Consider the following 23,114-nt stretch of genomic DNA (forward strand, 5'->3'; position numbering starts at 1 on the left):
TTTTAAAAATTTAATAAAAAAAGAACATATGGTTTTGAATGTTCTAAAATTGTGCTTTGATTGTTAGATTTGAGATAATTCGCTTGCAAGAATAAAATTTAAGTGAATTTCAAATTGAATTCATCAAATTATATAATTTTAATAATAATATTATGGTGAATACTTAACTAAAATCCTTTGTTATTATATCAAAATATCACTGAAATATTTCAACTTTTTAATTCCTATAAATGGCATAAGATTTTTTTTCTTTCCTAAAAAAAATTATCTTCTACAATAATTTTTTTTTCAAAAAAATATCACAGTACCTCTACGGAAATTATTAATTTGATTTAATACGTACTTAGGGGGTCGAAGCACAAGCGTTACATATGCGATGAGACGATGATCTTGAAAATGAAAAAGACATGAAAATAGAATGGAAACCAAAAATAAAATATGAAAAAGAGAAAAGACTAAAAACACAAGCCATCGAATCTTCTTTTTTTCAAAAAATGGAAGAAACGTGGAATCCTCCCCTATATTCATTCATCTTCCAAGCAATATCGTCTTATTAAAAACATATCATTTGATTTGACCGTTAAAACACGCGGATACAACCTTTTAAATACCCCTTCTATGCATAAAAATAAACTCAACAAAAACCACAGTAAAATCAAATCTTCATACTATATTCCCCCTCTTCTTCTTTTCTCCTGATAATAAGATAAAAGGGAAATGTCTGCTATTACCATAGAAGATCTCCACAGAATTTTCAAGAAGCTGGACAAGAACAACCATGGCCAAGTAAACATACACGAGTTGCTCCATCTTCTTGAAAACATCGGCATCCACACGAAGTTGGAAGAGCTCGAAAAGCTCGTTGGTGACACGAGTCTCGGTTACATGGATTTCTTGTTCTTTTATGAGGCAATAGTGAAGACCAAAATGGCAGAAAGTAAAGATAGTTCTTCCAATGATCATATTGACCATGACAAGGATCTTAGCGATGATCTTTTAAAGCTTTTAAAGTCTTCGATTTGAATAACGATGGATTCATTTCGAGTGAGGAGTTGCAAAGTGTGCTTTCGAGATTAGGTCTGTGGGACAAGAAATGTGGCCAAGATTGCAAGAAATGATTCATGTCTATGATCAAAATTTGGATGGAGCTCTTGATTTTGAAGAGTTCAAGGTTATGATGTCTAGTCCTCCTACATCAGATTCTGAAATTTAATTCATTTTTTTTTTTAAAAAAGAAAAATCCACACACACCCCTGAGATTTGATCACGATATTACAGAACTTAATCGTCTGACTTTTGATGTAATGATCCAATTTCTTGGTTTATTTTGGCCATATTTGACCACCCTTTTCTTCATTAATTTATGTAGTTCATTCTTGTACATGCTAACTACTATTCTATTACAGTTCTAGTTTTATGAAATGTGTGTATGTTTTTACATACTTCAATTTTTTTTTTTTTTTGGTGTTCTCTTTTTATTTTATATGCGTGTGAATCAATATGAATAAACACATTAACAAAGCTCAAAAACTATGATAATAAATAAATAATCGAAAAATAACATTTTTACATTAATTTTCATAAAAAGAACTACGTACTATTCTTCTAATCCATTTTTGCACCTCGGCCTCCACAAATTCTAAGTACATGTTTGTCATTTTTTTCTCAAGTTCTATCTCAGAGGTTGTTTTTCAATGTTTTTTTTACTATCAAATTCGAAGACGCTAGAATATTTTTATTAAAACTGTACTGACGTAACGGGGTCGACCCACGACCAGCCATTTTGTGAGGCGGAAATTGTCAACCCAACCGTGCCTTTGGCGGGGCAGACACGCCAACCCTATGAACCCAACAATTTTTTGGTTATATAAGACAAGTCGACTTGCAATCCGTCGCAACCGGCCACCATTTGACAGGTAGGGCAGTCAGCTTGCCATTTGGATAGATAATAAAATTGTCAACTCAATCCATCTATTGCATAGCGTAGTAGGATGAGACTAGTCCATTTTGACGGCATTTTTATTTTGAGGAATAAAAAAATTCTAAAGTACCAAATCAATTTAAGTTACGTATATGCACCGACAAGAAAAAATTATTCAGACGATCTAGATGAAAATGTCTCCTCGCTTCAGATTAATTAATTCAAAGATGATTAGTCAACGTATTATGTCTAACCACGTACATAAAATCATCCTTAATTCCAATATAATGAGATATAAAAATTAATAATTTAACTACACAGTACTTTCGGATAATAAATTTTACAGCAAATGAGGATAGAACGTACGTAGAAGAATCATAACATACAAAATTCAATGACCAATTTTCCAAGTCCTCAATTTCTATATTACTATCTTTGCCATTTGGTTAATTATTACGATATTTCTCATGGAAGTTTCTATTGCACATCTTTTTCCTATTTTCTAATCAATTAGTCGATAGAAGTCGCATGCACAGTTAAAAGTCGCTGGAGATGCTTGTATTTTCTTATTTTTATTAACGCGATCATAAATTGTTTATATTCAAATGAAATTGACTGGCCCCGATCGACATGGAGTTTTTTATTCATGCAATGGGGTTTTTTTTTAAAAAAAATTAATTTAAAAAATATGACAGATCCTGGAATTTTGCAAAATTAAAGCAAAACGCCACCGTCAATTAAGCCTCGTAAATATCAGAAATACAAGTAAATGTTGAATAATTTATATTATTAGAGCTCATATATTTTGAATCATTGATGCATGTTACAACATGAACATCCCTTAATTACTTTTTATTTAAATGACAATCAATGTCAGAAATACAAATAAATGTTGGAAAAGTTTACTGCCTTCAAAAAAATACCTTAATATTGCTTCGTTATTTTTTCCAATGGAAAAAATGTTGGATAAAATTTCAGTAGACTTGTGAACAAACGGGCGGCTATATGTTGTGGATAAAATGGTCACGAGAAAGAGTGAGTCTCATGTGAGACCGTCTCACGGATCTTAATCTGTGAGATGGGTCAACCCAACCCATATTCACAATAAAAAGTAATATTCTTATTATAAAAAGTAATACTTTTTCATGGATGACCCAAATAAGAGTCTCACAAATACGACCCGTGAGACCGCCTCACATAAATTTTTGCCTACGAGAAAAATAGTCGACCTTAAGGTTTGACTCTTTTTTAAAATTATTATTCCCCAGGTGCTCATGGCTATTGGTAATATGTTTCCAAATATATAATGACTTCGACTTTAAAATAATAACACTATAAATTTTAAAGTCACACAAGCTTTGAAATATTTAGAACGCTATTAATTTGAATTTTAAGAGTTACAAGTTAAATATTCAAATTCAATAATTTATTATTTTTTTTGCAAACTTAAATCTAAGCACAATTGTTTGAAAATTCGAAATAACTTTCGAATTAATTATGAAGTTCGAAATTTAAGCGTATAACTTAGAAAATCTAAATTCAAGAGTTGATATCTTGCAAATTCGGGCTTAAGCGCAAAAGTTTTAAAAAATTCACATGTAAAATTAAAGTAGATATGAAAAAAATTTAACGTGCAAATGCAAGGAGAGCCGTATTTTATAGTTTTTGAAAAAACTTGAATGAAAAAGAAAAATTTCTTCATATAAGATAAAATAGTGCAATCCTTGATATTGCACTGTTCTTCACACGGCCACTCTGTTTTTTGGATCGATGTGGCGCCTCGATATAACCATATGTTATACATTTATAATTATATATATATATATTTCCATCCCATAAAATTGGAACTATTAATTAATTTTTTTTATCCTCTTTAGTAATCGATAAATAATTTTATTTTGACAAGGCAATCCTAGTTGGAATTACAAGCATCTTTTACCAACAAATTTCTAATATCTACACATTTTAAAATAAATTAAAAATAAAATTACAAGTACATTGAATGTGCTCGATGTACGAGGTTTACAGGATCTGCTGACAATGATTTCTATTCCCAAGAAGAATATATATATATATATATATATATATATATATATATATATATAGACACACACGACTGCTGATTAGCACACAGCATACTCTCAGTATTCACCGGGCGGCTGCGGATTTCGGATTTCTTGGTTTCTCCGTGGATTGGGTATCTAGTTAACTCTTGTTTGTAAAACATTTTACCCCTTATTTCATGATTCATCCTTTAATTTGTCGCCATTAAATTCTCGTGTTATTGGATTTTCTGTTCATTGGGTTCTGTTCGATCTATGTATTTATTTGTCTAAATGTACTGGTGGTCGGAGCACCGGCTGCTAACTAATTGATATGATTAGACAGAAGCTTTTGAAAAGATGAGAAATTTGTGCTTTTTCAAATGGGATATGATGACACTTGGATCAGTGATTTTTTTTTTTTTTGGTTATTTAATTGAAAAAAATCCGAAAGTGATAAAACGAGACTGCTGAGAAATTCATGAAGAAATGGAAGAACAAAGAGTTGATAAAATTTTCCTCATAGATTTGTCTGATGCTGTCGAAAACCAAGAATGATAGGTTTAAAGTTAATTCGATAACGGTTTGTCGGGAAAAAAATATATTAATAGATAGCAAGTATTATGTATTTATTCTATCGGCAACCTGATAACATCCCGTGGATCTCTTGAGTGCTAATCTTACGCATTCCGCCAGCATTTGACGTTTGTCAATGCTTTTGATGACTTCATTTAATTACTTTCATAAACAAATTTTTTCTATTTTCGTACTACATTGAATGTTCTAAATCTACCTCACTCTGTGATCAACAACATATTTAAATTGAAACCAAGCTTTCTCCATCAATCTATCCTAAATGATTTTCATCTTACTATTGATCAAGTGATATTATATGAATCAAATGACTTCCATGTAAATTGAAAAATTGATCTTGCAATTTTCTATTGATCCACCCTCCGTGATTGCAACTTTATCTCTATCGAGGAAGCGGCATCATCCGTTAGTTGGTTGAAGATCTAGTGAATCATCTGCAAAATGATGTCAAAAAGAAGCACTAATAATGCAACTTTCATGCAAATCTAGCGTATTTCAACGGTATTTGATGTGTGTTGGTGCTTCTGATAGCTTCAATTTACTCTCTTCCTCAACAAAAGTCTTTTTCATTTTTGTCTACATTCGATGTTGTCGAATATAGAGAATCATAGGCTTAAAGTTAATTTGGTACGGTTTGCGGGGAAAAAAAAACTAGCAAGTAATATGTATTTACTCGATCGGTGACCAAACAAGATTTTGATCATTCGGTTGATAAGATCCCGTGGATATCTTGAGTGCGAATCTTACGCATTCTGCTGGCATTTGACGCGTGTCAATGCTTTTGATGGCTTCATCTAATCCCTTTTCATAAACTATATTTTTTCTATTTTCTTCCCACTTTGATTATTCTAAATCTACCTCACTCTGTGATCAACAACGTATTTTTAAATGGAAACCAAGCTTCCTCCATCAATCTTTCCTAAATGATTTTCGTTTTTTACTATTGATTAATATTATCTGAATCAAATGACTTCCATGTAAATTGAAAATGGTCTTGCAATTTTCTATTGATCCACCCTCCGTGATTACAACTTTATCTCTATAGGGGAAGTGGAAGATCTAGTGAATCATTTGCAGGATGATACCAAAATGAAGCAATTATTATTTTTTGATTGAAAACTATGTTGTTACTATAATAATAGAGAAGATTACAAGACAGTGGATGAGCGATCCACGAGACACCACACAATTCAAGGACCTACAATATCATTAGTAACAAATAAATTTCCAATCCATATTAGCAGGTGATTAAACTGTGGCATCTTAGTCGCCCAAGTCGCAACTCTGAATTATCTTCTCTCATACTTCATTCAACAACTCCGATATATCAGTGGATATTCTATTGTTGCGGTCTAACCAAATCGACCAAAAAAATACAATTAACTACGAAGTACCAAAAGTTCTTAAGGGCTTTCCCGGTAAGAAACCTCGGGTCCATGAGAAACATGTCTTGTGATCTGCTCGGAAAAGTCCATTCAAAACCCAACGCTTGCATAACTTTAATCCAAATTCGAGTCGTGGAGGAACAATGCAACAATAGATGGTCTTGATTCTCCTTATGTTCCTTGCATAAGCTACACCATTGTGGGCAAAAAAGAAAGTAAGCAATTATAATGCAACCTTCAAATCTAGTGTATTTCACTGGTATTTGATGTATGTTGGTGCTATTGATGGCATCAATTTACTTTTTTCCTCAATAGAAGTCTTTTCATTTTTGTCCTCATTTGATGATGTTGAATATAGAAAATAATAGGCTTAAAGTTAATTAAATAATGGTTTGCTGGAAAAAATATTAATATCTAGCAAGTAATATGTATTTATTCAATCGGTGACCAAACAAGATTTTGGTCACTCAGTTGATAAGATCTCGTGGATCTCTTGAGTGTAAATCTTACACATTCTGCTGGAATTTGACGCGTGTCAATGCTTTTGATGACTTCATTTAATCCCTTTTCATAAACTATTTTTTTTTCCATTTTTCGTCCCACTTTGATTATTCTAAATCTACTTCACTTTGTGATCAACAACTTATATTTAAATTGAAACCAAGCTTCCTACATCAATGTTTCCTAAATGATTTTCATTTCCTACTATTGGTTAATATTATCTGAATCAAATGACTTCCATGTAAATTGAAAATGATCTTGCAATTTTCTATTGATCCACTCTCTGTGATTGCAACTTTATATCTATTGGGGAAGTGGCATAATCCGAATCACTTGGTCAAAGATCTAGTGAATCATTTGCATGATGATATCAAAAGGAAGCAATTTAGATGCAACCTTCACGCAAATCTAGTGTATTTCACTTATATTTGATGTGTTTTGGTGCTACTTATGGCTTCAATTTACTCTCTTCCTCAACAGAAGTCTTTTTTCATTTTTGTCCTCATTCGATGTTGTCGAAAATAGAAAAAGATAAGCTTAAAGCTAATTCAATAATGGTTTGCTTGAAAAAATATTAATATCTAGCAAGTCATATGTATTTATTCAATCGGTGACCAAAATCCGTGACCAAACAAGATTTTGGTCACTCGGTTGATAAGATCCCGTGGATCTCTTGAGTGCGAATCTTACGCATTCTGCTGGCATTTGACTCATGTCAATGCTTTTGATGGCTTCATTTAATGCCTTTTCATAAACTATATTTTTTCCATTTTCGTCCCATTTTTGTAAATCTACCTCACTCTGTGATCAACAACTTATATTTAAATTGAAACCAAGCTTCCTCCATCAATCTTTCCTAAATAATTTTCGTTTCTTACTATTGATTATTATTATCTAAATCAAATGACTTCCATGTAAATTGAAAATGATCTTGCAATTTTCTATTGATCTACCCTCCGTGATTGCAACTGTATCTCTGTGGCATCATCCGAATTACTTGGTCGAAGATCTAGTGAATCATTTGCAGGATGACGCCAAAAGGAAGTAATTATAATACAACCTTCACCCATCTAGTGTATTTCACTGGTATTTGATGTGTGTTGGTGCTATTGATGGCTTCAATTTACTCTCTTCCTCAGGGGGGAAGTCTTTTTCATTTTTGTCCTCATTTGATGCTGTCGAAAATAGAAAATGATAGGCTTAAAGTTAATTCAATTACGGTTTGCTGGAAAAAAATATTAATATCTAGCAAGTAATATGTATTTATTCAATCAGTGACCAAATAAGATTTTCATCACTCGGTTGATAAGATCCTGTGGATCTCTTGAATGCAAATCTTTCACATTCTGCTGGCGTTTGATGCGTGTCAATGCTTTTGATGGCTTCATTTAATTCTTTTCATAAACTATTTTTCCATTTTCGTCCCATTTTGATTATTCTAAATTTACCTCACTCTGTGATGAACAACTTATATTTAAATTGAAACCAAGCTTCCTCCATCAATCTTTTCTAAATGATTTTTGTTTCTTACTATTGATTAATATTATATGAATCAAATGACTTCCATGTAAATCGAAACTGATCTTGCAATTTTCTATTGATGCCCCCTCTGTGATTGCAATTTATCTATTGGGGAAGTGGCATTACCCGAATTACTTGGTTGAAGATCTAGTGAATCATTTGCAGGATGATGTCAAAAGGAAGCAATTATAATGCAACCTTGATGCAAATCTAGCGTATTTCACCAGTATTTGATGTGTATTGGTGCTTTTGAATGCTTCAGTTTACTCTCTTCCTAAACGAATAAACTACCTGTCCTCATTAGAATATTCTATATACACCCCCCCCCCCCCCCCCCACCTTGTGATCAAATAAACTACACTTAATTTAGAGCTTCCTATCTTTTCCTAATCCCTCCTTTCTGATTTTCATTTTCTTGTTATTGATGAGTGGAATTGTCTGATACTTTTTGTCAATAAGATCCTGTGAATCTTTTCTAGTGGATGATGCCAGAAGGAAGTAATCATATCACACTACTTTCATGCAAATCCTGTGCATTCCTCTTGTGTTTGGTGTGTGTGCCTTTGTTAGTTTCATTCAAGTCTTTGCCCTTAACCAAAATGTTTTGTTTCCATCTTCCTTTACAACAGTCCAAATCTTCCCTTGTGCCGCGATCAAATGACTTCCATTTAAACTGAAACTGATCTTACTTTCTTCTATTAATTTACAACAGTCCAAATCTTCCCTTGTACAGCAATCAAATGACTTCCATTTAAACTGAAACTGATCTTACTTTCTTCTATTAAACTCTTTTCAATGATGCGACTATATTAATATTGGTGAAGTAATATTATCTTAATCATTATGGTCAGCAATGGGGAATCACTTGCAACTTGCAAGATGATCCTACATTCATATGAATCTTGCACATTCTACTGGTGCTTGACTTGTATTTTTTGGATAGCTTCATATGAATCTTGCACATTCTGCTGGTGCTTAACGTTTCTGGTTTTTTTATTGCTTTCTTTAATTATTTGTCATTAACAAATCTGGTTTCATTTCTGTCTTCATTGCAATGCTCCAAATCTTGCCCTTATGTCGCGATCAAATGAATTCAACCTCGTTACCATTATTCCCTCCTCTATTGCTGTCGATTTGTTCCTTTTATCGTCACTTATCAAGACAAAATGGTGAAAATATGCTCATGAAATGTGCAAGAGGGAGGAGATAGATTGATCTAATATAGCTGGGAATTTTAGTTGATACCTCATTTGTAATCCAAATTATAGAAATTCATGAAATTCTCTACAAAAGATAAAATTATATGGAACAAAATGTTGCATGGTTAAGGCAGCTAACAAATTCCCAAGTTATGAGACCATAGGCTGCTGTACTACAATAATTTGTATGTCTCTATTGTGATTTCAACATCATTTAACTGAATGCCACCAGTTCCTTTAGTTTAACATAACATTTTTGTTTGCCTTTACAATCCTCCAGATGTATTGCACTGATTGACCCCTTGCTTTTCTGTTGTTTATAGCCACCAAAGTATCTTTTAATATTATTGCAGTCATCTCACATGCACATTAAAAAGCTATACATGCCTTCACATTATATAAAATGCCTTTGATAAATTCTTGTGTCTGTTTATTCATCTTGTTTGGAATACAAATGAACGTGTCTATTCATCACAGAAGAGAATTAAATTAGCTGATCATGGTTTGTGATTTCGGTTCCTAATTTATGCTCTTGGCAGAAATGTTGTACTCCTTCTTTCTTGTCAGCATTTTATTCGGCGTTAGTGTGAAATTTATTGGTTGATTTTTCCCCTTTTTCAAATTTTTGGAAGCACAGCATAGCTTTTTGGATGCTGATAAATTAAGACCGAGAAAAGATTCTTGAAAAGGCACAGATGATTTCTCTTTGCCTTGCGGTGCAAGCACAGGATTTCGAAAAAATAGCGAGCATGTGTGACGGGTTGTCTGATGAACTGAATGATTTTAGAAAACAATTGGAGGTTGAGACTGCAGAACCTGATTACCAACAGTTTCTGCTATTCACTTTGAGTGGCGTACAAAGTTACAAACCACGTAAAACGGGGACGGTGGATGGCCAACATGTTGGGGAGAGTGATGATTCTGATGAAGCGAGTGACCCTCAGTACGAACTCTTCTTTGAGAGCCTCAATAAATATGACAACTCTTATGTACTCGAGGGCAAGATTATCGATGTATCTGCATGTGTCAAATACGAAGGAGACAGTAAATTTGGTGGAAAACGTAAACCTAAATGTGCAAGGAAGATTCACAAAAAAAAATGTGCTAGGAAGATGAGGAGAGATGATGGACGAGTTGACGGTGCTGCTGAGCAGAGTCCCAGGCTTCCAAATGAACAATCACCTGTGAATCAGCATGCATCTGACAATGTTAACGATAGAAGAAATGAAATTTCGAAGGAGAAGCCTGATCTTAGGAATAAGGGAATCATCAAAGAATCAGAGGTTGGATTTTCTGAAGCTCTGACAAAAAAGATGAACAATTTTGGAAGCTGTAAAGTATCGAACATTATGGCTGTTGTCCAGGAAGATAATATTGTAACAGATAATCAGAGTGAACCGCAAGGCCAAGCTCGGTTGAGAATAGCTGACGAGGGAGAGGATGTGGACAAGGCACCTGTGAATCAGCATGCATCTGACAATGTTGACGATAGAAGAAAGAAAATTTCGAAGAAGAAGCCTGATCTTAGGAATAAGGGAATCATCAAAGAATCAGAGGTTGGATTTTCTGAAGTTCTATCAAAAAAGATGGACAATTTGGGAAGCTGTAAAGTATTGAAAAATATGGCTGTTGTCCAGGAAGATAATTTTGTAACAGATAATCAGAGTGAACCTCATGGCCAAGCTCCGTTGGGAAAAGCTGACAAGGGACAGGACGTGGACAAGGCACTTGTGGATCAGCATGCATCTGACCAAGTTGAAGATAACACTGTAACAGATAATCAGAGTGAACCTCATGTCCAAGCTCGGTTGAGAAAAGCTGACGAGGGAGAGGATGTGGACAAGGCACCTGTGAATCAGCATGCATCTGACAATGTTGACGATAGAAGAAAGGAAATTTCGAAGAATAAGCCTGATCTTAGGAATAAGGGAATCATCAAAGAATTAGAGGTTGGATTTTCTGAATTTCTATCAAAAAAGATGGAAAATTTGGGAAGCTGTAAAGTATTGAAAATTATGGTTGTTGTCCAGGAAGATAATTTTGTAACAGATAATCAGAGTGAACCTCATGGCCAAGCTCCGTTGGGAAAAGCTGACAAGGGAGAGGACGTGGACAAGGACACTTGTGGATCAGCATGCATCCGACCATGTTGAAGATAACACTGTAACAGATAATCAGAGTGAACCTCATTGCCAAGCTCGGTTGAGAAAAGCTGACAAGGGAGAGGATGTGGACAAGGCACCTGTGAATCAGAATGCATCTGACCATGTTGACGATAGAAGAAATGAAATGTCGAAGAAGAAGCCTGATATTAGGAATAAGGGAATCATCAAAGAATCAGAGGTTAAGGGAATCATCAAAGAATCAGAGGTTGAATTTTCTAAAGCTCTGACAAAAAAGATGGACAATTTTGGAAGCTGTAAATTATCGAAAAATATGACTGTTGTCCAGGAAGATAATATTGTAACAGATAATCAGACTGAACCTCATGGCCAAGCTCGGTTGAGAAAATCTGACAAGGGAGAGGATGTGGACAAGGCACATTACGTGCCTGACAGTGAATCTGTGATACGGATTAGTTATGATGGGAATGGGTATCAGAGTCCTGATCCGATAAATAATTCAGAGTCAAAGAATCAGAGTGAGCCTGTTGGTCAAGCTCAACCAATCAAGAGAGAAAAATGTCTCAAAGGCAAAAACGTGGTTCTAAGCGAGCACAACCCGGATACAGAGAAGCATTTATATCTAAAGCATGACCCAAAACATAATTCGGCGACAAAATATCAGGCTGTTCGTGCCGATCAAGTTGCACCAAGTGAGGAAGACAAGGAGACCCAGAGCAAAACAAATATGCCGAAAGTGAAGAAGGAGAAAAATGTGGTTACGGATGACTGTGTGGGCAACAGAAAGGCCGTGCACCACAGAGACAATGAGCCTTTGTATCCGAAGCGTAGTCCAGAGAAGAATCTGGAAGAACATCAGCATGAGGACGCTGATCTAACTCAACCAGGTAAGAAACACAAGGTGCAGGGACAGAGAAAATTAAGGAAAGTGGTCCGTGGAAGTCATCAGATTAAAGTAGATGATGCAGCTAGCAGAAATGACGTGGCTCAGATAGAAAACAAACTCCTGTTTCACAAGCCTTGTTCAAGTAAAAATCAGGTGACAAATAATTGTATTGATAAACCTCGTCCGAGACAAAGCCATAGCATGTTCATGAAAGAAAGAGTCATCACGGAAGGCTGTGATCCTGATGTTGAAATCCTAGACAGTGCATCATTTTACAGGACTGGGAACCCAGGCCCATTTGTGACTTCAAAGAAATTTCACAAAAGCGTATGCCGTCTTTGCTTTTATGATAAATCTTGCAGAAAAAATTATATTTTTGATTCCATATTGATGTGATTAATCAGATGATGGAAGATGATAACATCAAGTTACCTGAAAGGACAAGTCCGCAATTTGAGTTTAGGAGACAGGTCATGAATGTTCTCCGGAAACCATATGACAAACAGGAGAGCAACAGGCTTCGGGAAGCATTCATGGTCGGATCTTATGTCAAGTTCCATCCAGGTCAGTTTGCGACCTTATATGCTAGAACAAAGAAAATAGTCACACAATTATATATAGTTTAAAAATTCCAATGAAGCGAAAAAACAATAAATTATGATGTCAAGGATTTTATCCTTTTATATGTTGGATTCTTTTGTTTTACTTGTTCCTCAATTAATGTAGCACTAAGTTTATTATTACCTTTGTTGTTTAATTCTGCTCTGTGCTATTGCTTAATAAATGCAATTTATACGGATCTTTTGACTAACAAGTCATTCATATTTTTATTGCATGAAGACCTTGTGAAAGAACTCGCTGCACACCGATACGAAAAGAGAAAATGCTTGGCCATTTTACGTGGATTTTTCTTTTGGCTTGAGGTTAGTGAATCTTCTCTAATGACATTCTTGCTTGACTTCCCGTGGTTAACAAATCTAGATGTTCCCACAACTCATTGTATTAAGATTTTTAAGCATCTTCATTTGATTTTCATAATACTTGATCACTTATTTGTCAACATACATTGAAAATAAAAGATACTTTTGTTATTGTAAAATCGTTTCTTGTTTATTGTAGGTTGAGTTTTGTTCTGATCTTGCACACTTTCAAAAATATGTTTCGAAGAGAATAAAGATCAGTGACATGCTACACTCCATTGGTTAACTCCTTAGATTTCTTAACATTTGGTAACACCAGTGATCAGGAACTTCTTTTACAAATGTCACATATCGAACATTAAAACTAATAAAAAGTAGTTTATAAACTCAGGAAGGTTATAACATCCAATTGACAAGCCTTTTGGAATGATATCCTCTTGAGTTTATAAATTAACAATGTGCTCTAGTTGAGAGTTGATGTTGCTGAAAGATCGACTTAGAAAAGGTCTAGCATCATATCATATTAGTGTCGATAAAAATAAATTATAGGCTGAACTTGGTGCATGATACATACACTAAATACTGAAAGGTGAGTGAAAGCCGTCTAGAGCGGCGGCGTGGACGTGGGCTTCTCAAAAGGTCGGCTATGTCACAAATGTCTCACATCGAACATTAACACTAACAAAGAGTAGCTTATAAACCCAAGAAACCACCTAATAGACAAATCTTTCGGGATGGAACTTCCTTATCAAAATATCAAGAAACCAACTATGCGGCTTTTGTAGAAAGTCTATTTCGTGAAGGAGGATACATTTTAGCAGTTTGATTTGATTTAAAGACGAATTAATGTATTATGATTCACATTTTTCCCCAAGACTGTTGCATATTCTTTTATTGTTTCATGTTATATCTTGCCATTTCCCATTTTGATTTCCTATTCTCGATTTTCGAACTCAAGAACCTTGTATGTCTTCATCAGAATTTGACGAAACAAGGATCATTCAAGCCTTGGGAAGACAGTGAGTGCCTTGGAGTGGATCCAGCTTTACGCTGATACATCTGGATCAGCAGCCTTTGTGGAGTATGCCTTGCTGGTTTGCTGCTTGTTAATTCTGTTATTGCTGTGAGGAATATTTTGGTTTTAGACAAAATTTTATGATATCTCATGTTTAATCGTAAACTACAAATGATTTTGTGAAGATTGTACTAGTTATTGACTTACTGCACTTATCTGATTTGTACTAGTTTTCAATTGAATTATTTATTTTTAATTTTTTGATTTGTTTTATTAATCATTATTAGTGTTAAACATAATATATCCTATATTAGGTAATGATAAATAAATATTTTTAGTAATATTAAAAATATTAGAAATTTGGGATGTTTCTGAAAGGTAAATTATAAACTTATTAAAAATATATTTTTACGTTATTTTTTATTAAATGATAAAAATACTTTTATAATTTGAGAGATTTTTTGTAAAATTTAATTAGCATAACTCTACGATAACTCTAAGGACCCCAAATATTATAACAGTAATAATAGATACAATAGGGATAATAAGTTATTCTACAAGTATTTAGATTTTTTTATCACAAAATCATGAATCCGAAGAAAAATCTGTGAAAACAATTTATAACAAAATTTAGATAAATACAAGATTGAATTTTTTTTTTGAAAAAATATTTTAAGATAATAAGTATGAAATTACTTATAAGCATCATTTATTTTTGTCTGTATGAGGCAAATAATGAGTCTTATCGTAATTTCATTATTGTTTCATCAAATTAATTAATAATATTTTTTGAATGGTGCATATTTTTAAGTAAGACAGTAAAACTATTATTTTATTTTATGTTATTTAAATTAATATTTTTATAAATATCCCCGATTTATTTAAATTGTTTTTAAAATAAATTATTTGATATTTTAGTAAATTCTATTATTTTTTGTATTATGTAATATAAAAACCCGCTAAGTTTAAGTGGATATATTCAATGTAAAAAATTTAACGACTTTTGTAGATTTTAAAAATTTAGAGTTATTTAATAAAGACTTTTGCATACTCTATAGAAGTCGGGTGATATTCAAAATAGACTTTCATTGGTTTTATAAAATAAGTATATTCAACATCGACTTTTAAAACTCTAGAGATATTCAGATATTTAATAGATTTTTAATAACTTCATTGAATTCATTAACATAAAAATAGTTAAACATAAAATACAACTATAAATTGTAAAAAAATGACTTTAGTTCAACCCAAATATTTGGATTAATTTTTAAAATTTCTAACTCATATCATCTATTTTCTTTTCTCATCTTTTTTCATCGCATCTTCTATTCTCGCATCTATTTCTATTATTCTTTAATTTTCAAAATGAATATATATATATATATATATATATATATATATATATAAATATATATAATTTTTTTTTTCTTTTCAAATTTTTATTTTTGGTTGAGTGTTTATTTAGTAATTTTTTTTAATATCATAAGAAATTTGAATTCTAAAGTTATTTTATGATTTTTCATTATGATTTCTACAAATGAATTAAATATTTAATAATAATAAAATATGATAAAATAATAATATCGTTTTAATTCTTAATAAATGAATAACTTCTCAACAAACATGATAAAAATTAAAATTTTATGCTATACTTTATATAAATTTTATTATAAAATTGATGTTTTTTATAAATTATATTTTATTTCTGTATTTTGTTATTTCTAATTTTGAAATTATACAAAGTTTAAACTTATAATTATGAGTTTTTTTAATAAAATTATTATATATAAGAAAATCATAAAATTTTATTGGTTCATAAAATTCAATAAAATTAAAAGTATAAGTATTTTCTTAATAAGTAAAATTAATTTTTTTTTACTAAAAATTGTGTTTTTTGTAACTTTTAAAATATTTTAAATTAATCATTAAAGTATCATATTTTATAAAAAAAATTATATTCCTAACATTATAAATAATATTATTTTCACAAGATATTATCAATTCAAATACAAAGTTACAAATTAATATTTTGATGTATTTTTAAAAATTTACAAATATACATATAAACTCACATATATATAAATATATATTAAAAGATTAAATGATTTAATTTTAAATAAATAAATTTATTTACTAATATAAATTTTAAAAAAATTATTTCAAATTAAATATGTTATCTTTGTAAATTAATTATTAATTCAAAAAAAATAAAAAAATATGTTATAATTAAATACAAAATCTTTAAATTTTATAATTTCTTTTATAAAATTTATGAAAATATTGTAAAAAATATATACAGAAATTCACTTAATATGTTTGCATTGTGAGATAATGTAAAAATCGATAAAAATATATCAAATTAACGAAAATATTATTTAAAAAAATGATTAAAATTATCGAAACTCCGAATTGACACCCGCCCTCTCACATACCAGCTACAGGCACAAGCAGCACCGAACGCCGTCGTTTTCTCGGAAAATTCGCGCAACGATTCTCTTCACCGCAAAGGGATTAATTCGTCAGTTCAATCCGAACGACCATTCATATAATTTCCCCTTTTAACATGCTTTTTGTGATCCATTGAGTTGCAAAATGTGGGCTTTGAGTGATAGTGTTATGAAGAAGTTGAGGTAGGAATTTATTAATGATTTTGGAATCTGGGTTTGTTTATTCGTGGCAGAGAAATCTTTTAAAGTTACATGGTGTTAATTCTTGGCGCGCTAAACGATTTGATTCTTGTTTCTTTTATCTGTTACGTGGCTGGGGATTATGACTCGCTGAATGTTTAAATGGTCATAAATGAATTGCATGCTACTGTCTCGTTTTGAACGTTAGAAAGCAGTTACAATAAGATTTTTTCTGCGATTCTGTAATTTGAGCAAGAATAGATGTGCTACTTGAATAATTCATACCAATTTTCCAACTTTTGTTTTTCATAAGCAATTATATTTTTTCCGGTTTCAAGATTGGATTTTTCCTTTCCTGATGTATGCGGCATGTGATTAATAGTTGATTATTTGAGGCGCTAAATGGGGAGAGAACAGCCTCGGCTAGAAAAGGGAGGAGAAAAGTAGAGACTTTTAATCAAATGGTTCGAAAACAAGAGAAGTTCGTTGCAATGGAGAATTTAGTTGACCATGATATGCATCATGATGTTGTACTTGCCAGGGAAGGAGGCGCACTGTTTGGTAATGAATTATTTGAATTCAAAAGACTTATGGAGGAAAGTCATGAGGTGGACACGGACTACAGTTACTTTCTATTGAGCATTCTGACCTTGGACGAAAAGCTTGGACCAGTTAAGAAGCAAAAAGAGAAGAGCAACCACGTCATTGGAAATGAAAATGATTGCTACATTGAGGAGGAGAATGACCCTCAATATGAACTGTTTTTAGAAAATTTGAAGGAACATGAAAAGTCTTATATATTTCAATTTGGGAGAGCTGGTTCACCAGGGGTCATTAAATATGAAAGAGAAATTAGTTTAGATGAGGAATGTGATTCCGAACCTGAGAGGAGATTGAGGAGTGACATAAAACAAGATTATGGACTTCCAAGTCAGATGCCTCGTATAGAAAATCAGCACAACCATTTAATGAGATCTACTTCAGTTGAGATGAACAAGAACTTTACCCCAAGAAAATCAAAGAAAGAGGTCAAGAACCAGAAGGTAGAGACAGAAAAACACTCAACTAGTGAAATGGTGCCAGATTTGGACTATCTTAATTTCCTTCAAAGTTCCAAAGTTATTGATGATTACTTTGTGTGCACTTTCGGGGGTGGTACGGTGGTGTTTGAGAAGAATGATATGGAGAATAATCAGGAGAATTCTGATGATGAGCACTCTTCTGACGTGGAAGTCCTAGATGTAGCTGCATTCGACAAGGTAAGAAAGTCGAAACCTTCCGTGAATGCTTCAATCAAAGTTAGTGAAAATGTATGTTGATTTTTTAGTGCGGCACACTTCCACCAACCCTCTTTTTCTATTTAATTATCTGTACCACTTTTATGTGTTGTGATCTCTATTATGCAGATGAATGAGGACATATTCCGGAACTTCAGTGGTCAAACCATGCAGTCTAGGTTTAGGGAAGAATTAGTTACTGTTCTTAGAAAACCATACGACAAAGAGGAGCATAAAAAGCTATTGCAAGACATTACAATCCGCAAACCAGAAGATCGCCATATGGACTTGCGTGGAGGGAGGGAAAGGTCATGTTCAACAGCAAAAGTGGGAAAATCCTATATGGATGGGTGTCCAAGTCAGTTCATGATTTTTAACTCTGGTTGACATTACCATGTCTTCTTAATTTTTCATGTTTGATGATCACTTTAATTTCTATGCATGTGAGTTTGTCTTGAAGTTATTGTGTTTGAAGAAAGTTGAAGAGGATATTTGATTTTCGACTGATTGAGTAATTAATTTCAAATTAAGAATGTAATCTTTTGAAAATCTCGAAAGTTCGTGGAAGGATGAAGTTTTGGATCCATCCTTTGGAATAGGTAAAGCAATTTATCTTGCCATTCCTTACGATGATCTTCCCCATTCTGGTCTCATAATTAATATAATCAATTCCTCATTCTCTGGTTCTCATAATTAATTTAATCGAAATTCTTGGTCAGCACTTAAGCAGGCCTATCTTTTTACTTTATAACACAATGTTTTGGTCTCAAACATTCTATTCGTACCAGGACAGTAAAAAATTTGAAGATCTTTTGTTCCAGATCACCTACTTAGTGATATTTAGCTCCAAACTTAATACTGGTTATTTACAGTGAGAGACAACATAAAATTGACAGATAAAAGAAACTCTGTTAATGTTAATTGAATTAGAAACTTTGGTCATCGATGGAACTTCTCTTATGGCTCTTAACCTTTCTCGTTGTTCTGTGGGTTGTATTTATGCTTTACTTTTTATTGGAATTCACTTTTGTTAAGAATTTTAATGACTGGGGACTTTTGTATAGAGATTTTCTTGTTCATCCTGTAGTGTAAATAGAGTTTTATGTTGCGCTTCTGAGATTTCTCATTTGTGTTGCATCAAAATCAACAAAATTGTTAATTCACAATATAAACGAGTCGAGCTGAGCCGAGCAGTAGCACTAGCAGGCTCGAGTTCTGCTTTTCGGCTCGTTTAAAGTAAATATAGGCTCGAGTTCAGCTCGAGCTCAGTTCGTTAATAGCTCATTTATCATGTTTAACAAGTCTGACTCGAGCTCGTGGAATTTTCTTAGAAAAATTGCCGTCTAAAATATAATAATGTGAGTTATATGCTTCTCTTTATATAATTTTCAACCACCCTCCATTTCACTAACTTAACCAATGTGGGACAATTGTACACTCAAAGCCCAACAATCTAGCCCCGCAAATGAGCAGAGTTCGAGCTCGGGAGCTAAATATCCATAAGCTCGAGCTCGGTTCGATAAAACTATCTGAGCTCGAGCCGAGCTTGAAAATCTTAACGAACAATTTTGAATGAACATTTTACCGAGCCGAACTCCGAGTAGCTCGCGAGCAGCGTGGTCTGTTTACATCCCTAGTGTTAATTAATAGATGAAGTTAGAAAAGGCTCTTGTTTCACTATGTTCTCAAATTGAAAAAGCAGAATGAAAAGAGAAAAAAAAAATGAAACAAGAATTTGATATAATCTCAGATTATTCACATTCCAATTCATGTTAAATGATTAAGTAGTACTTCATGTCTGTTAGAGTTATTAACAGATTTATTAACTGCCTCAAAAATTAAGTTTAACACCACAATAAAATCATTATTCTGTGAATTACGGTGGCCACCAGACATCTCGTCCTGCTGATTTCATTGGCTTTTTGTGGTTTGTGATCCAAATTGCTGGCTTCAATTTCAAGTTGTTTTTATTTGATTGTTTCCATCTGTTTATGAATTAATTCACTATTGGCTTATGTTCTTCTTGGAAAAATTGCCTCTTAAAATTGAAACATTTATTGAATACAGGTCTGCGAAAACAGCTCTTAAAATTCCAAGATGATGAACCAAAATGTTTGAACCTCATACGTGGTTTCTTCTTCTGGCTTCAGGTCAGAGTCTTGTTCCATCTGATGGTTTTCAAGATTTGTCAATGGTTGCTGTTGTCAGAGTTTATTTCTACCGTGTCACATGGTTTTTTTTTAACAAAATGCAATTATTTCCGTGGTTGGTGAATAAAATCAAGTAAATCAAATTCTCTCTTTGGTCCACCTGTCTATTATAATGCAAAATAAGATGCAGAGGTTTTTGTTTGAAAAGAAGCATGTGGGCATCTGTAGTTTATGTTCTCTTTTTTCCAATGTTGGAACCCGGAGGTCGAGGTGTGTTAATGGAAGTTTTGGGTTGAACTCAGTTTGGTAAGTAGGTGACTCAAAAGTCAAAACTTTGAAACAAAACCTCGCGCATATCAAAATAAAATAGAATTTTTGTGATAAAAAATGTTTTTTTTTGGGTTTGAAAATGCTGATGTTTATTATGTGTCAATTTCCTTCATTGTTTACCAAATCTATTGACATACTCATTTAGGTGCGATGAACTATTCTGGTACTTAATTTCATCTTGCAATCCCTTAGTTTCTTTTTCCTAATCTTGAATTCTATGATTCCTCTGATTCAGCTACTCAACTCAAAAACCCTGCCAATTGCATTTCAATGCCCCTCTTTTGCCTTGTCCATTCCTCCGCCACAGCTAGTTCGCCCTTGTCAAAAGCCCCGTGCCCTTTCTTGAACAATGTATTAAAGTCAAAATGGCTTACAAAAACTGACACTCCGGTACCTCAATAATCTACTTGCCTTTTTTCTTTTTAACTCGTCTTGTTTTGGATATTCGTTTTCACCAGCTTAACAATTTTTAAGAAAACCTAATTGTTAAACAAAAGGATTAATATAAATAAAGTGAAAGGATATACATCGTTAATCAAGATGGCATCTCAAATTCATGACTAGATGGTGAAAGAATTTATGAGCGTGACTTACGGAATATCTTATGAAAATACTCTAGAATCAAGCATGCACTGGACCTATGGATATTTTAATTATATGTTTCAAGGTTCTGTCCCTTGATAAAAATTTTGTTGTCTTTGTGATACCAGAAATTTCTGCAGGAAGGATCATTTGAACCTTGGATGGATGCAGAATGCCTGGATATAAGTCCAGAAGTTGGCCATCCTGGATTTTCCCCAAAAAGGAGAAGGAAAATTTAAAACATGGGATGTTTGTGGCTCAAGATTTTGAAATCAAGGTTATCCATCCCGACATGCTACTATACAACTATTAGAATTTGCGCGCTCTGGTTAGCTTTAGAAGTTTACTTTTGAGGAACAAAATGCTGGAAAAAAAACGCTAGTGTATAAATATTGGATGATATGATTTCCTTTTTTCCTGGCATATAAATTTCTCTACCTTTGAATCTTTATGTTCTAAACTTCCACTGTTACACATCTTGAAGCTGTCCATCGTAATTGAATCCCACCCGTGGTTTTCCCATACTGAAATTCAAGACCTTGGCATCCATATTGTATTGAATTTCTCCTTTATAAAGCATTTTTCTGATGTAGTGCTCAATGTCGGAACCAATCAGGCGCAGTGTGTATTCTGTCAATGGAGCTCCCTGTTTCATTGTAGCATTACTATGTTAACAATTGGTATTTGCATTATGCAGTGTTTCGGTTTCCAATTTGTGTTAGAACACCCATGTTTTCTTCCTTTATCTTGAGATTTCAGTTATTTGGAAACCAATTGCTGAATGCTAAAAAAAGAAACACGGAGAAGGATTGAGTTACCTCATAATGATCGATAAGCTCCTGGAAATAAGAATAAACTTTGTTACAAGTCTCATCCGTCCACACAAACTCATCACTTGGATCAAGAAGAAGGGTAAGCTTATCGATCTGCGTTTGATCGAATGCCCACGTTTCGGGATCGATATAGGCTGCATATATCCTAACATGCCGTGTGGTGCTGCTCAGCCACTGCCCTCCATATTCCCTCTCCATGTTCTTACTCTTCACATTCAATTGTCGCTCTACCGGCCTCAGTGGCTTCATTGTTTCTGCCTGTTGTTTCTGGTTCATGCGATCCTTTTCTTTTTCTTCTTCTTCTTGTACTTCTACTTGTTGAGCTGAGATTGAAAACGAGCTTCTTTTCCTGAGGTATTTTTGGCCATTACTCCATCCAAGCATGGAGAAGCCTGTGGAAACCATGTTTATTGAAGCTGCAGCCATGGCTTCTTGTTATTATATGTAGAGTATAGTTGAAATGTTGGTTCGGAGGCAAATGGGCTATCTTATGTGCACCAGTAACTTGTGGATGAGGGATCATGTTTGTCATTCTCTTTATAAAATAAAGACAGATGTACGCCGCACAAATTTAACCAGTTGATGAATTTATTTTAGAAGATCTCGTCTAATCTAATGCTATTATTAAGAATATCGATAATAGGACAAATCTGATGTTTTGTTCTAGGTTTTTTTTTTCATTTTATTATTTTAAATTATAATATGTTCTTATCTAATTTTTTTTATAATATTAAATTGTAGTATGATCTCATTAATTTTTATAATTTTATTTTATTATTCTAAATTATCGTATGTCTATTATTAATTTTTACAATTATAATGTTATTCATATTTGAATGTAATCAAATTAATTTTAAAAAAACTATACAAACAATCAAATTAGTTAAGAAAAATTATACAAACATGTATCGTATATATCGATGCACTAGTTTTAAGTTATTATATTTCATATAATGTATCGCCCAAACCAACACCCCAACCCCTGCATAGGTGAGTAATAATGGATGTAGAAACTAGAACGTGCACAAAATGTAGTAACTTTTAATTGGTTTGCTACTTATAATGCTAACATTAAGCTTGCAAATTTTGCTGAAGTTTGGACAATATCTGTGGGACATTTCAACCGTTCATATTTATAAAGAAAAATAATATTTTTAACATTAAATATTTTATTTTTTATGAAGTGCTCCATCTTATCAAAGTTCTTG

The 23,114-nt window shown here is 32.9% G+C and overlaps 4 protein-coding genes and 1 pseudogene across 16 annotated transcripts; 4 read left to right on the forward strand and 1 right to left on the reverse strand.

Moving 5' to 3' along the window:
- The first annotated feature begins 616 nt into the window (after positions 1-616).
- Positions 617-1,219, forward strand: LOC140807355 (probable calcium-binding protein CML44; annotated as a pseudogene).
- Positions 1,220-4,056: 2,837 nt separating this feature from the next.
- Positions 4,057-11,355, forward strand: LOC140808002 (uncharacterized). Of its 4 annotated transcripts, none has more exons than XM_073164994.1 (2): positions 4,057-4,118; positions 9,796-11,355. In XM_073164994.1, exon 2 carries the CDS (start codon positions 9,859-9,861, stop codon positions 11,314-11,316), a length of 1,458 nt encoding a protein of 485 aa, XP_073021095.1. In that variant the 5' UTR covers positions 4,057-4,118; positions 9,796-9,858; the 3' UTR covers positions 11,317-11,355. The 4 variants fall into 4 exon arrangements, with proteins under 4 accessions (XP_073021095.1, XP_073021098.1, XP_073021096.1 ...); XM_073164997.1 differs by having other exon boundaries at positions 4,081-4,118; positions 9,806-11,355; XM_073164995.1 differs by lacking the exon at positions 4,057-4,118 and adding an exon at positions 8,173-8,190.
- A 179-nt stretch (positions 11,356-11,534) lies between these two features.
- Positions 11,535-14,352, forward strand: LOC140808003 (uncharacterized). The gene is made up of 4 exons (XM_073164998.1): positions 11,535-12,499; positions 12,577-12,736; positions 13,013-13,095; positions 14,072-14,352. The coding sequence occupies exons 1-4, from the start codon at positions 11,564-11,566 to the stop codon at positions 14,144-14,146; spliced, it is 1,254 nt and encodes a 417-aa protein (XP_073021099.1). The 5' UTR covers positions 11,535-11,563; the 3' UTR covers positions 14,147-14,352.
- Positions 14,353-16,508: 2,156 nt separating this feature from the next.
- LOC140806978 (uncharacterized) lies at positions 16,509-21,487 on the forward strand. Of its 10 annotated transcripts, none has more exons than XM_073163571.1 (5): positions 16,509-16,737; positions 17,117-18,044; positions 18,141-18,369; positions 20,079-20,161; positions 21,202-21,487. In XM_073163571.1, exons 2-5 carry the CDS (start codon positions 17,196-17,198, stop codon positions 21,310-21,312), a joined length of 1,272 nt encoding a protein of 423 aa, XP_073019672.1. In that variant the 5' UTR covers positions 16,509-16,737; positions 17,117-17,195; the 3' UTR covers positions 21,313-21,487. The 10 variants fall into 10 exon arrangements, with proteins under 10 accessions (XP_073019672.1, XP_073019678.1, XP_073019679.1 ...); XM_073163577.1 differs by having other exon boundaries at positions 21,214-21,487; XM_073163578.1 differs by having other exon boundaries at positions 18,186-18,369.
- On the reverse strand, positions 21,439-22,418 carry LOC140806980 (NAD(P)H-quinone oxidoreductase subunit M, chloroplastic). Its single transcript, XM_073163581.1, has 2 exons — positions 21,892-22,418; positions 21,439-21,719 (listed from the first exon to the last, which is right to left on the reverse strand). Exons 1-2 carry the CDS (start codon positions 22,330-22,332, stop codon positions 21,543-21,545), a joined length of 618 nt encoding a protein of 205 aa, XP_073019682.1. The 5' UTR covers positions 22,333-22,418; the 3' UTR covers positions 21,439-21,542.
- Between the last annotated feature and the right edge of the window lie 696 nt (positions 22,419-23,114).

The sequence above is a fragment of the Primulina eburnea genome, chromosome 12 (assembly GCF_022965805.1).
Source record: "Primulina eburnea isolate SZY01 chromosome 12, ASM2296580v1, whole genome shotgun sequence".
In the NCBI taxonomy this organism is placed as follows: Eukaryota; Viridiplantae; Streptophyta; class Magnoliopsida; order Lamiales; family Gesneriaceae; genus Primulina; species Primulina eburnea.